At 40.7% G+C, this 16,078-nt stretch overlaps 1 protein-coding gene across 1 annotated transcript in view; it reads right to left on the reverse strand.

The window, feature by feature from the left end:
- usp43a (ubiquitin specific peptidase 43a) overlaps nt 1–16,078 on the reverse strand; it is a 146,711-nt gene that overhangs the window by 17,520 nt on the left and 113,113 nt on the right. Inside the window, exons 13-14 of the mRNA XM_038713771.1 lie at nt 11,343–11,592; nt 4,580–4,738 (exon numbers count right to left, since the gene is read on the reverse strand). Coding sequence (XP_038569699.1) covers nt 4,580–4,738; nt 11,343–11,592 — 409 coding nt within the window. The remainder of the gene's footprint in view (nt 1–4,579; nt 4,739–11,342; nt 11,593–16,078) is intronic.

Consider the following 16,078-nt stretch of genomic DNA (forward strand, 5'->3'; position numbering starts at 1 on the left):
GACATGGGACCACAGGTGGGTGGGTCCATGTGAGATGTGAGGAAACTAAGACAGAGAACAGAGGGGCCAGGAGGACGACCTGGAGGTTGGTCCAGGAAACTGATAATCCGGCAACAAGGCAACTAGGCTGGAGACTGTGCTGAAGATGGGCAACAGCGACTGCAGCTCTGGAGGAACCAGGGATGACTGCTGCAGTGTAGTAACAGGGGCTGCAGGTTACTGCCACTCAGCAGAGTCAAGGTGTTGTTGCAATACCGGGTGTTGCGGCAGCAAAACTGAGTCAGAAGGCTGCTGTAGCCCAGCAGAGTTTGCAGGTAGCAACTCAGTAATGACTGTACAGGTCAGGGGGTTGATGAAGCATTGGACTGGGGAATGCTGCAGTTCCGGCACCAAGATCTGCTGTTGCACAAGTGCCAAAGTCAATAGTAGCACTAGAAAAAAGGTTGTTGCATTTCAGGAGGGGCCAGAAGTAAGTGCAGCTCAGGGGAAACCAAAGTTCCCTGCCTTTCAGCAGAGTCAGGGGTTTGTTGCTACATTTCTGGCTCACATAACAGTTGCAACAAAGGGACTAACTCTGACTGGACAACATAATCTCTGGGATGCTAACCAACATAGTCTTAAAGATGCTAAAAGACAGAGAGGAGCACCGATCATGTGTCTCTTGAATGCTAGATGGCTGAATCTTTGGTGGGCTGAAAAGCAATGTCACTGGAAAGCTGGCTAGCTCAGTCTCTGAAGATTGAGCAAATAGAGGCTTTGAAGAGCTAGGCACAGGGTGACAAAGTAAAGGACAAAGTTTGGTAAGCTGGCTATGTAATTTCCTGAGGATCCAGGTAACAAAGTCTCTGAAGCACTAGCCAGTTGAAACTCTGTAGAACTTTGGAACAAAGTCTCTGGGTTACTGGACAGCTGAGTAGCAGTTTAGCTGCTCAGCAAAATTTCAGGAACACTGACCAGCTTGATCTCTGGGGCACTCACCGGCTGAGTCTCTGGATTGCTGAGCTGCTACGTCTGTGACGCAGGGCAGCACTGTCTCTGCAATGGTGGGCAGCTTTGTGTCTGCGAATGCTGGGCAGTGAGACCTCCGCAGCACTGGACATTGGCGAGGAAGAGGAGTTGGGCAGTGATGAGAATGATGAATGCCTTTATAACAAGAGAATGGAGGATGAGGGCTGCATTGTGGAACTGGTCTGCTGTTCTGAGCTTGTAAGCACATGAAACTGCTTAAACTAAGGTAATCCATGAACTGTAGACGAGGTAGGCCTATAGCTCAACACAACCAGGGAGTGGAGAAGGCACGTGCATGAGAGATGATTTAATTTCTCCTTGCAAATGTCTTATCAAGTTCTTACTATGGTAGTCTGGATTGGGACAACCATGACTCTCCAGCTTCTTTATAAAGATGCTGCATAGGAATATCAGCAGCAACCTCTTTGCGATCAATTCTATTCCAAAAACGTAATCCTTTACCGCTCTATAGTAATCCTGATGTGCTGCAATCTTCTGCAGGCTGTCAATGCATAGGCATTTAGATGGCCGTGGGCTTTGGGCCCTAAGACATCAAAACCATATAGGGACATATTGCACGGTCCTGAGGAACACTTCCAAAAACCAGTGTCTGTGAACACTGTTTCTTGCTGCATCCACAAATGCAAGCTGGAACTCTACCATGAAAACAGGAAACCGTATATAAACCAGAACCAGAAATGCTGCTGACTTCTGAGGGGCCAAGCTCATTTAAGATGAGGAAAAGTGGAAAACTGGCCTGTGGTCTAGTCCAAATATGAAATAATGGACCTTGTATACTCTAGACTAAAGGAGAGGGCCATTCAGTTTGTTATCAGTGCCTGGTGTAAAAGCCAGCATCAGTGGTATCGGGGTGCATTAGTGCACATGACACGGGTAACCTGCACATCTATGAAGGCACCATTAATGCTAAACGATACAGGTGCTGGTCATATAATTAGAATATCATCAAATATTTGATTTATTTCAGTAATTCCATTCAAAAAGTGAAACTTGGATATTATATTCATTCATTCATTACACACAAACTGATATATTTCAAATGTTTATTTCATTTAATTGTGATGATTAAAACTGACAACTAATGAAAATCCAAATTCAGTATCTCCAAAAATTAGAATATTACTTAAGACCAATACAAAAAAAGGATTTTTAGAAATGTCAGCCAACTGAAAAGTATGAACATGAAAAGTATGAGCATGTACAGCACTCAATACTTAGTTGGGGCTCCTTTTACCTGAATTACTGCAGCAATGCGGCGTGGCATGGAGTCGATCAGTCTGTGGCACTGCTCAGGTGTTATGAGAGCCCAGGTTGCTCTGATAGTGGCCTTCAGCTCTTCTGCATTGTTGGGTCTGGCGTATCGCATCTTCCTCTCCACAATACCCCATAGATTTTCTATAGGGTTAAGGTCAGGCGAGTTTGCTGGCCAATTAAGAACAGGGATACCATGGTCCTTAAACCAGGTACTGGTAGCTTTGGCACTGTGTGCAGGTGTCAAGTCCTGTTGGAAAATGAAATCTGCATCTCCATAAAGTTGGTCAGCAGCAGGAAGCATGAAGTGCTCTAAAACTTCCTGGTAGACGGCTGCGTTGACCTTGGACCTCAGAAAACACAGTGGACCAACACCAGCAGATGACATGGCACCCCAAACCATCACTGACTGTGGAAACTTTATACTGGACTTCAAGCAATGTGGGTTCTGTGCCTCTCCTCTCTTCCTCCAGACTCTGGGACCTTGATTTCCAAAGGAAATGCCAAATTTACTTTCATCAGAGAACATAACTTTGGACCACTCAGCAGCAGTCCAGTCCTTTTTGTCTTTAGCCCAGGCGAGACGCTTCTGACTGCTGTGTCTTGTTCAAGAGTGGCTTGACGCAAGGAATGCGACAGCTGAAACCCATGTCTTGCATACGTCTGTGCGTGGTGGTTCTCGAAGCACTGACTCCAGCTGGAGTCCACTCTTTTCACAATCCTCTCCAGGGGCGGTTATCCCTATTGCTTGTACACTTTTTTCTACCACATCTTTTCCTTCCCTTCGCCTCTCTAAAATGTACAGCCAGCCTCTTCAGCAATGACCTTTTGTGTCTTGCCCTCCTTGTGCAAGGTGTCAATGGTCGTCTTTTGGACAGCTTTTTAGGGACAGCCTTGCGTATTTCAGCAGGACAATGCCAAACCACATTCTGCACATATTACAACAGCATGGCTCCGTAGTAAAAGAGTCTGGGTGCCAAACTGGTATCTGCAACCCCTACTCGTCACCCATTGAAAATGTTTGTCGCATTATGAAATATTAAATACGACAAGGAGACCCCGAACTGTTGAGCAGCTGAAATCTTATTTCAGACAAGAATGGTAAACATTCCACTTAACAGCAGTTGGTCTCAGTTCAAAGATGCTTAGAGTGTTGCTAAACGATGAGGTGATATAACGGAGTGGTAAACATGACCCTGTCCCTACTTTTCCGAAAATGTTAATTTGCTGGTGATATCAAGTTTGCACACGTTTTTACTCACGCAAACCTTTTCTAAATTAGGCCCTGTATTGGCACTTAGTACTTAAGGACTCAGATCAGGATTGGTAGTGAAATAACATGACTAGGAAATCCTTCAACACACACAGTTTCATGCTTTCCAGGAGTCATTTTGTTGCAGATCTCAACTTGCTTCAAGCCGCTTATATCATAGCAACTCACAAAGGAGGAGATCAGGAAAGCAGGAATTCCAGAGAAGGCACTGACTGATCAAAATGAGCCTTTATGTAGAATATGATGTGGTCAAAAACTGATTTCTTTATGTTCACTCCTCTCCGACATGTCCAGTGCTGTACTGATTAAAAACTTTAGTCTGCTATTACATTACTGTACAAACAACAACTAAGGGAGTCTTGTGCATGTTACCATGAAGGAGGGAAAAAACAAGTTGTTTGATGCTTCCGGCGCATATTCCAGTGCAATGTTTATAATTTTTTTTGTTTTATTTTTGTTAATTAGTGACTTCAATGCATTTTTTCGATGGAAGTTTGCATTTTAGTCATTAACATGATAGGCAAAAATAGGGCATGCACGTTTGACCTTTGGAGACCTACGCAGTGTAATGTTGCTACTGTTCTCTATTTTTGAACAACCTATTCATGGGCCAACAGTACATTTACAAATTACAAATATGTATTTCTTGGTTGAGCAGGAACAGCAACAACATGATGAATATGCTTGTATGATGTCCACATTGTGGCTCACAAGACTGGGGGATGTTAAAACAAAAAATGTATGTATAAAAGAATCTATCCGACAGCTTTCTCAACTGCAACTCTCAGATGGCTCAGGGAACACACCAGTTGATACAGTAAACTGCAAGGCAGGAGTTTGCAGTCTTTTGGGAGCAAACTATTGTATGCCACTCCCATCTAGTTGCCCAAGTTACTCCTTAATGCTTCTGTTTAAAGTGATTACATTAATTCAAACATTTATATCCTACTAACTAGCTCTTCCATATGCTCTTTCGTTCATTAAATTATTATTGTTTTCCTGTTTGCGCGTCATGTGTTAGCATACCTCTGACGGAGGAACTGGCCGACCATGGAGGAATGGTGTTGCGTCTCTGGTAGAAGAGGATGTAGGCTCCTCTGGTACATACTTCTTCCTCTGGCACCAGGTCTACGCTGCTGTCATCGTAGCTATACCACTGTCCATCCACTGAGTTCCTACAGTAAGCTGGATTATAAAATGACAACAAGCATAAACAACGGACACTTACCTAACTTACTTACACTCACATCAAGTCAAGCAAAACTTAAAGGATATGGCTGTTATTTATTTTTTTTAATCAGCAGAAATCCTGTGCAACCAGCAATTAACCGTTTTAATGTTTTTGTAGCTGCAGCATCATATAGCTGTGCTGTAGAACTATATTAAAAACACATAAAAGAGCTATGCCTTTGAAAGTGGATGGCATTTTCCTTAATTGCAATGACTGTGGTTAGTTTATTTCAGCTTGTTGAACTAGCAACGCCATGTAACCAAAGACTCGCTGCCAGGTCATTAATACTGCAGCTCTCTCATAAACTACACCAGCTGAGTGCTGATTGCACTGAAGGAATGTGTGGCTCAAGTACAAAAGTATGTGTAGGTGTTTATGTGATGTTTAATTGGTTTTGGATGGCAGTTCTGCTGCATGGAGGAATAAGTAAGTACTTAATCCACTTTATATAAAAAAAACAACACAAACTGTAAAAAGATTGTGGTCCTTAGATGATAACCCACTATCTTGCAGGTAACAACAGACATCGTAATCTCTATATGTAACTTTTATTTTTGGTGAATGATGCATCACCCCTGTGTGTCCAGAGCATGACGCACAAACTTCCTGCTGTCCCCCATTCTCCTTCATAGTCAGTGCTGTGAGTGTCTTCACCAACCATCCCCTGCAATTAATACACACCTGGGGCCTCTTGTATAAAAGACTTTGCAGCTTTTGTACTGAAAGATGGTGTACTCACAGAATCTGAAAAGTATGTACGTACAGAAATATCCACATGCAAAAACCAGGCATACGCCAGGTCCTGCGCCCTTTCCTTTATACATCCCAATCAACGTCAAACTGAGTGCACATGCACAAGCCACATACCCCGCCTTGGCTCCTCCCATAAATTACTATGCAAATGACCATAAATACGCCAACATCACCTCTAAAGGTCCAAATAACAATGGCCGATCTTACTGCAAATCACGTGAATAAGAAAAATTAGATCGAGGTGCTGATCACGTGGAGAAGAGAGGAACTATTTCATTTGATGATTTCAACTCTTGAATCAGCATCAAACGCAAAACGAGTGTCACAATGACTGGCAATGCAGCTGGCTCAGAGACTCATAATGGCTGAAATAAAATAAAAAAACATGGTGTAATGGACATGGATATAAAGTGGATGTTAAAAAAGACGGCAGGAGGAGTTTTTTCTGAGACAGAAATTGAGGTGTTTGTGGGAGTTAGAAAGCACATTGTTTGATGAAGCTTGTTCACAAACAAGATAATTCTGTGAGTTTAACATAATTATATTATTCACAAAAGGGGCTTTAGATAAAATAGCAAACATTATATATTTTGATCACATCAAACGCACACCTGTCGGGTATCGGCTGCTAACAGCCAGCTGCCAGGTTATAGCCTACTTGTACTTGTACCAGGATGACACGGTTCCGTCAGGTTGATCTGTCTAATGCTGGACCCAGTTCAGCACACAGATCCAAGAGCACAACTTTAGGGAATCTAAATCGACGTATTAGCCATCATCACGGGCCAGGAAATCTTCATGGTCCCTCATGGACACTCTCTAATTCTTCCACTGTCCTCTGCAGTGCCATAGCGCAGCCATGCAGCATTACGCACAAGTGCCAAGAATAATTCATATGTTTACAGCAATCATATAGAGTACTTCACACCTCAGCAAAATGATCGCATCACAACTGACCATGAGTATCCGTGGCATAGACTCTGGCCCTCTGCTCTGCGTTCCAGGGGGCTGATGAAATATTTAGTGGACACTGATTTGAGATTTGAGTTGGCACTTATGGACTTATATCCATAAGTGCTTATATCTTTTACAATTGAAAGCTGCAATATAGAATAGTTATACAACTGTTGGTTTGAATGTTTAAATAATAAAGTGATGACATGTGATATGAAGTAAAATTAAATATGTGAGAGCCATTATTATCTATTCCTCTCACATGAAATTTTATTTTAATATTAAACATCCACATACATCATCAAACTTTTATTGTGTATCATAGACATAATTAGGTTTTTCATAGACTATTTTATTGACATATGCACAGTAACTGGAATAGAAACGTTATTTTGAAACATTTGGTGAGTTTTGGTACTTCAGAGTTTACTTTACTGACAGAGCCAGACAAAAGTTTGCGGAGCGTCTGTACCTTCTCATCACACGTGTGAGCGTACTTAACCTTTCTGGCAGTAGGCAGCGTTTATACATGAGGCCCCTGGTGTTTCCTCATGCTGTGTGTCAAGTTCCCCATACTGGAAGAAACCCAAACTTATCACAGTATATACACAGTATATACAGGACAGTGTGTCTCCCAAAAGCTGAAGGAATGTAATACTAGACTAGAAAAGGAAATGACTTTGGCAGTAAGAGGTTTACTCCTTCATCCTATTCAACGAAATATATATTTAATTCACATATGAATACAATTCAGGTAGGATCTCTATGAATAGTTTCTGGTATACAGTGGGTACGGAAAGTATTCAGACCCCTTTAAATTTTTCACTCTTTGTTTCATTGCAGCCATTTTCCAAAAATCAAAAAAGTTCATTTTATTTCTCAGTAATGTACACTCAGCACCCCATCTTGACAGAAAAAAAACAGAAATGTAGAAATTTTTGCAAATTTATTAAAAAAGAAAAACTGAAATATCACATGGTCAAAGTATTCAGACCCTTTGCCGTGACACTCATATTTAACTCAGGTGCTGTCTGTTTCTTCTGATCATCCTTGAGATGGTTCTACACCTTCATTTGAGTCCAGCTGTGTTTGATTATACTGATTGGACTTGATTAGGAAAGCCACACACCTGTCTATATAAGACCTTACAGCTCACAGTGCATGTCAGAGCAAATGAGAATCATGAGGTCAAAGGAACTGCCTGAAGAGCTCAGAGACAGAATTGTGGCAAGGCACAGATCTGGCCAAGGTTACAAAAAAATTTCTGCTGCACTTAAGGTTCCTAAGAGCACAGTGGCCTCCATAATCCTCAAATGGAAGACGTTTGGGACGACCAGAACCCTTCCTAGAGCTGGCCGTCCGGCCAAACTGAGCTATCGGGGGAGAAGAGCCTTGGTGAGAGAGGTAAAGAAGAACCCAAAGGTCACTGTGGCTGAGCTCCAGAGATGCAGTCGGGAGATGGGAGAAAGTTGTAGTAAGTCAACCATCACTGCAGCAATCCACCAGTTGGGGCTTTATGGCAGAGTGGCCCGACGGAAGCCTCTCCTCAGTGCAAGACACATGAAAGCCCGCATGGAGTTTGCTAAAAAACACCTGAAGGACTCCAAGATGGTGATAAATAAGATCCTCTGGTCTGATGAGACCAAGATAGAACTTTTTGGCCTTAATTCTAAGCGGTATGTGTGGAGAAAACCAGGCACTGCTCATCACCTGTCCAATACAGTCTCAACAGTGAAGCACGGTGGTGGCAGCATCATGCTGTGGGGGTGTTTTTCAGCTGCAGGGACAGGACGACTGGTTGCAATCGAGGGAAAGATGAATGCGGCCAAGTACAGGGATATCCTGGACGAAAACCTTTTCCAGAGTGCTCTGGACCTCAGACTGGGCCGAAGGTTTACCTTCCAACAAGACAATGAGCCTAAGCACACCGCTAAAATAACGAAGGAGTGGCTTCACAACAACTCCGTGGCTGTTCTTGAATGGCCCAGCCAGAGCCCTGACTTAAACCCAATTGAGCGTCTCTGGAGAGACCTGAAAATGGCTGTCCACCAACGTTTACCATCCAACCTGACAGAACTGGAGAGGATCTGCAAGGAGGAATGGCAGAGGATACCCAAATCCAGATGTGAAAAACTTGTTGCATCTTTCCCAAAACGACTCATGGCTGTATTAGATCAAAAGGGTGCTTCTACTAAATACTGAGCAAAGGGTCTGAATACTTATGACCATGTGATATTTCAGTTTTTCTTTTTTAATAAATTTGCAAAAATTTCTACATTTCTGTTTTTTTTCTGTCAAGATGGGGTGCTGAGTGTACATTACTGAGAAATAAAATGAACTTTTTTGATTTTTGGAAAATGGCTGCAATGAAACAAAGAGTGAAAAATTTAAAGGGGTCTGAATACTTTCCGTACCCACTGTATACAGATAATTTTAGAAACTATCATTTATAATATTTCTTATTAATTCTCACAGAAATTTCAGTTAATTTCAATGTGCTATACAAAGTTTGTCCCTGAACTCTGTATTTATTCTATTCTCTTCCTCCAGCATCCTCAATGTGTGCTTTACTGATTTTACATTTTATATATATATATATATATATATATATATATATATATATATATATAAATAAATAGTTGAAGATTCGATGCTTCGATGGGCAGAGCCTGATTCGATTGTCAATCTCACAGTCAAAGCCTAGTACAATATACATTTTAACCATTAATGCTGTAAATAAACATGTAAAAAACTTCCAATAAATGTTTTTAAAGTGCGTGCATAAATCCAAAATTGTAACCCTAACCCTGGGGCGTCAGTGCATATGTGTAGGCCTAGGCTAGTGTGTACGCGGGACTTTCGGATAATTTATCACCGTTGATGAACCACACAAAGATTATTATATTGTTTTATACCGGCTACTTGAAATAGACCCGCGAGGAACCGCGACGTGTATGTAGTCTGCACTCTGCACAACACCGGTGAATGGCAGCCGAGAGAGAGAGAGAGAGAGAGAGAGAGAGAGAGAGAGAGAGAGAGAGAGAGAGAGAGAGAGAGAGAGAGAGAGAGAGAGAGAGAGAGAGAGAGAGAGAGAGAGAGAGAGAGAGAGAGAATGGTCAACAATAAGCCTCAGTTTAGCTTCGGCTCGCAATCGTCATGCACAAACCCACACATGATTCCACAATCAGTCGACTATAGGCAGGACTTGACGATTCTGATTTGACTATGTAAATCCTTAGTCGGGGACAGCCCTAATATATATATATTAAAAAAATAAAAAAAATAAAAATATATATATTTTCTTTTTTTTTTATGGTTTACTGGTTGTAACTGTAATTCTGTATGGCTGCTCCTTAAACACTATGTGAGGGTGAGCAAAGGGAAGACCTCATTAACCAAGTGTGTTCCAGTGTTGTCTGAAAACCATCCACACAATGGTTGCTTAATGTCTTAAATTGCCTTGGCACTAGATTACTGGAATTACATCACACAAGTAGGGATTTACTTGCTACTGGTGAGGACACAGGGAGGTATAAGACTTTACAGAGCCAAATACTAGAGGTCATTAGAAACTGGTCAAAGAGTTGAATCCAAATGGACACTTTTATACTTTGAAAGCCTTTTATTTGTGCTTAAATACTATGTATTTCCTCTAGTTTACTCCTGCAAGTGAATCATGTAGTGGGACAGAACAACACTTATTATTCAGTTGGCATGTTTGCATAATGAAAGAGAATTGGTCCTTTACAGCCTTTATACACTCAAGCAGGATCTTTAATGGGTCCTAAGACTGAAGTTAGGCAGTGAACAAACGAAAAATACTTTTTTAAATAAAGTTTTAATAGATCTCCCCTACATTTATTAACACCTCATTAGAATACAGCACTCACTGAAAATACCCAAAGTTACTAAATAATATATAAAGTATTGTGACTGTTATGTTTCCTGTAAGCTAACCAACACTGGCTGCCACAGTGAGATTCTGTATAATGACTGAATGATGTGACTAAATAACTGAATGGACAAGTAAGGGATTGGCTCAAATGCTGCAATGCTGTTAAACTACTTGTGATGACAAGGTTGTTTATCATATTTGTGATTTTAAGCTTTGATGTCAACAAAGTCCCAACAAAGAGAAGCTTCAATGTCATGGATCTTAAAAGAGTATTCTCCTCTTACATAGTTGGAGTAAGTTTTAAATAAAAGGTGAGTTACAGCCGATCAAATACACTGCCCTTTCATAAGTTTTACTAGAGGCATCAACAGAGCGGCCAAAATAATAGCAAGTATGTTTTCCTCTACTTCACATTGGTTTTGTTATTGATGTGTGCAGGACTGCACTGCTCATCACAACTGAACTCAACTGTTGTCTACCTTGCTGACTTTGTGTACTTTGTGTAATTCTACTGTTATAGTCTGGATGTGCTAGAGAGGAGTTGACATCTCCATTCAAAACAAATAATGCAGACAGCAAATATGTGCAGAATATTGTTATATTGTACATCATTAACGCACTAGGAAATAATGAAATTATAGACTGGAACTAAAATCTTCCATAAAAACCCAGAATGGCTAAAAATAATAATGTTCCATCTAAAATACTTTGAGGATACGTGTTAAAATGCTTGTGTGATATAGTCGATGGTACAAAGTAGTCAATATGTATTGAATGGTATGACATGAAGGAAAGTAAAGAAATGCTCATATTTATAAAGGTGTATTCACTAAATGTTTTTAGCTGATAAATGATCAATTTGTTTAACACATGTATATTGGTTTGACTATGTTGCAAAGAAAACCCTTAACAGTTGTCATGTAGTAAATATTGAATAATACCACCCAGTTCCATACCAGTATAATGTCCTCCATGCATTCCTCCATGATGGTTACACACAGCGTAGAGGTCGTACAGATATTCGTGGGGGAGGATCATGTCGGCAGGTTGGAGGTGTTGGCCTGAAGGCTGCTTCAAGGTAGGTGGCCAGGCCCCAGAGTTCAGGTTCTTCATACTCTGACTCCTCTTTACTACATGAGGGGCCATGTCCAAACCAGTCAGGGGGAAGCGCACCAGGGTTGACAGCTTGTTCCTCCGCTCACCTACCTATTTCAACATTTCTTATTCATATGTACAGTACATACATGTGCAGGTATGAAAAATAACACATATTTTCATGTAAAAACCTATGAGGAGTGGATCTAACAGATATAAATTCCACACTAGCTATGAAATTAATTTATTAAAAAGCTATTACAATTTCATAAAGCACTGTCAGTGATGTCCCAGCAGGATTTTTGCATTTGCATATAAAACATAAAAACACCTGCTTGTGGCTTTCCAAATCTTGGGTGTGATTAGAAGTGACCAGACATGTATGAATGTTTGAAGCCACTAAGAAAAGTGCAGTAGCAGTTTTCAGCATAATGTGATTCATTTTCCTTTCAAATTATTTTCACTATTGAAGACCCAGTGCCCGTCCTGGGATTAGCACCTTATCATAATGGAGAGGGTCTGCATACTCCCACAACCTTAGAAACTGTGTTGTGCAGATCATTGGCATATGCCATCCAAAACTGGTCCTTAGCACAGAGACCAACAGAGTGACTGACTGTATACTAATGCGTATGTCAAGACGTTTGGGATGGGACCTTACAGGCAAGTGCCTGTTGGGATTGGCTGGCGTTTGACCCATGTGGCCTGACTGGACTGGTGATCAAAATTGTGACACCTGCTTATGAGACTACCATCAAGCACTGGACAAAGTGGAGGCATAGCTAGCACAAATGGCACCCCTCTAACTCTACATGGATTAAACACGGATCAGAAAGTATGGCATGTTTTAAATAAAGAATACATTTTCTATTAAACAGTATGCATAATGCAGGCCACAATATATTAAACAGAACATGGAATGCCCTTGCATGCAGCAGAGGAGAAAAATATGGCCAAACATCTACGCAACATACTGTAAAGCTACATTAGCTTCAGCTTACCATAGTCAGTATTTAATTTATGAGAGTGTTTAACAACTACGAACTCCAAGAAATCTGATGTAAGGTGATAGTTTTATGAAGGCACAAATATGCTCTTTGAGGTATGTTCTGTGCTATTATTGCAGAAACTGCTCATCACTCCTTCCTTTTACTGCATAAAAGCACATATTCTTATCAATGAAACACAGAACCACACACTATCACTCCCCAGTAAGAAAAACAAACAGACCGCAGACGTGAGCCTATTTCATTTGTTCTACTTAAGAACAAACCATATTCAGTATTTATCTTTATCCTGCATACAGCGCCTATTCCAACTCAGTTTCTAGTCTAACTCGATTAATGTCTCCAACATCATTAATAAGCTTGTCAGCCCTTGTCACCAGGTAACTCAAATTATTCAAATTTTTGTTTGAGGTGCCTGGTGTGTCAGAAACAATGCTGGAAGAGACCAGGCAATAAAGCAATCCAGCCTTCCTACCTCAGATGCTACATATGACCATTTAATGATGGATTTCATTGAACTGTCAACATGTCAATCAATCACACTTTATGTGTATAGCACCTTTTGTATAATATACAGTAGCAAGTCTCTGACCTTGACATTGTGTTATTTATTTATATGATTCTAATTATTAATTATAAAATTATAATTAAATAAATAAATTCAATAAATAAAATTATTAAGAAGTTACAAGTCTGTTTAGTGATTTGAATACTAATAAAAGTATCTTAAAATCTATTCTAAAACTGACTGGCAAGAGGCAACCAATGAAGGGACCTAAGAAAGGTTGAGATGTGTGCTCATCTAGTCTCGGTCAATAACTGCAGCTATGTAAGTGATTTGTAGCTTATTTATGGACTTCTTGGGTAGACCAAAGAAGATAATGTTGCAATAGTGTTGAATTGCTTTCATTCTCAAATCATTTAAAACTTTAACTAGAGCTGTTTCAGTGCAATGAAAGGGTTGAAAGCCAAATGATAAACCTTTCTCTGCTGACAGGGATTGAGATTTATCATCTAAAGCACTTCAGCCTCAAGACAATTAAACACAATCTTACATACGCAGGTGGGGATGGGATCAAGTGAACAAGTAGAGGGTTTTAGTTTCATAACTATGTTCCTAAGCATTCCTCAGCACAATCAGACATGGTAGATTTAGGATGAGGAAAAATGTCCATAGATAATTGCATAGGATCATTTGGTGTTGCATGCTATAGATTAATTCTGATGCAAATTATCTTGAAAAGGGCAGTAAACTCTTCATATTGTCATGTGGAGGTGATGAAAGCCTGGCTTTTTAGGGCTGTGTTAACATCTGTTTTAATGGTTGAAAAAAGTATTCTGGGATTAGTGTAACTGTAAAGGATACAGGATTCATGGAGATCTGAAAAGCTGAAGCAAGCAGCAAAAGTGCTACTGAGAGAAATCAATCCTAGATGGGGAATTCCTAGAAAGCTAACCTGTCATAATGGCACATTGGGTCTGTGTCTGTAATGACAGCAGTAAGCAGGCTGTAGGAGTTACTGAATGTACTGCTAATTTGTCAGGTTTCAGTGTAACACCCTGACACACCTTACGATTTCAGGCACACCAAACGTAGCTGCTGAGTTAATCACCCACATTATGATAAAATACAGCATACATAATGTTAATTGACACAAAAGAAAGAAGTGAATGCCGGCATAAATAGCAGCAATATTATTAGAGGCTCAGGCTAGTTCAGTCTGTGGGGACTGCGTATCTGACATCTCTCCATACATTAATGTATCCCCTGTCTTCTTCTAAATCACACACGGCAGCAGTGGGAATGGTGAATTGATTATATAGCACTTTCTACTCTTCCAACCACTCAAACCACTTTACAGTACAAGCCAAGTGGCTGCTATGAAAGGTGCCGACTGCTCATCAGTGGAACTAACATACAACCTCACACATTGATGACATGCCATTGGGAGCAATTTGGACACAAAGACACTTCGACATACAGGATGCTTTACCTCCTGAGGCACAGCCACCCCTTGAGCCACTGCAACCACTATATGTGGATGTTCATGATGTCAGGCATATGTGGGGATACTATCCCCTGTGAATGCTACTGTGTTGGAGTTTGTCACAGGGAATGTAACTGTACCAAAATGTAACTGTATGTGGCTGTGTGTAGTAGACAGAAGGCTCTTATTGTTTTTGCTGCTTGTGAATCACAGAGCAGTTTGTAGTTTAGGGCTTTTTGCACAGCAGACATGTTGATTTGTCATAGTACGAAAAGCACAGGTCTTACTAACAACATTAACAATGGCTTTGTTCTATCCAGGTGTCCCATTAAGCCATGACAGAGTGACAGTCAGCATGCACACTACCAGGACCTGACAGTGAAGAAGCTTTATGGAATTCATTTTATTATTTACACCTGTGCTTTTCCTACTGTGACTTGTCAAATGTCTTATCGGAAGAAAGCATTCTTGTGACTCTAAGTGTGTCCGAATTTCATACCACATGGTAATCTACAATATGTGTTCTAGCATCCTGCTAGCGCTCTGTGAAACTGTAGTGAAGCAAAATATTTTGATTTCATATACACCAGCCTGGCAACATGCCCATAATGACAATGCTAAAATGCTTGAGTATGTGTGTAATATTAACCATGTTCACCTTTTTAGTTTGGTGTGTTAGCATGCTAACATTGTCTAATTTGCGCTAAACACAAGATATGACTGAGGCTGATGGGAATGTCATTAGCCTTGAAGGTGTTTGGTCATAAACCAAAGCACTGGACAAATTAAATATTTTACCTGATGATGGTGCTTGATGAAAAGTCAGAGGATCACCAAAATTATTACAATTCATTCAATATTGTTCAGTTAGATGTCAGAGATGTCAATAGATCCCAAAAGTCCATCCATCCATCCATCGTCAACTGCTTATCCTGCATACAGGGTCGCGGGGGCTGGAGCCAATCCCAGCTGACATCGGGCGAAAGACGGGGTGCACCCTGGACAGGTCGCCACTCCATCGCAGGGCCACACATAGACAAACAACCAGTCACACGCACCCCTAAGGACAATTTGGAGTCCCCAATTAACCTACGTCTTTGGACGGTGGGAGGAAGCCGGAGCACCCAGAGAGAACCCATGCAGATGCGGCGAGAACATGCAAACTCCACACAGAAAGTCCTGGGAAAACCAAGGCTCGAACCCACGACTTTCTTGCTGTGAGGCGACACTGCACCGCCCATCCCAAAAGTCATTAGCATTTATTCTCTGGAAACCATGAATATGTGTACAAATGGTTCACTAACATCATCAACAAATCTGTATATTTTACTTTTATTATACTACCATGATGCCAACATATCAATTAAATATTTCTCAAAAGATTCCATAGCTGGATCCTCCTGGAGCGGCTTCACCATAATCTGAAGTTTAGTAAATGTTTTCAGATGCATATAGCTCTTCTTATTCCTTTATGCATTGCAGTGTACATTAACATCACACTAAATGACTGTATTTTATGTGCACATTGACTTTTTTAACTTTATAACTTTTCAAGTGTGAATAAGTTACCTGCTCAAAATTTGTCTCCTGAACATAACCATT

Source organism: Micropterus salmoides, unplaced genomic scaffold, assembly GCF_014851395.1.
Source record: "Micropterus salmoides isolate LMB-PRFRI ecotype aquatic unplaced genomic scaffold, ASM1485139v1 Ms_hic_scaffold_12, whole genome shotgun sequence".
NCBI lineage: Eukaryota > Metazoa > Chordata > Actinopteri > Centrarchiformes > Centrarchidae > Micropterus > Micropterus salmoides.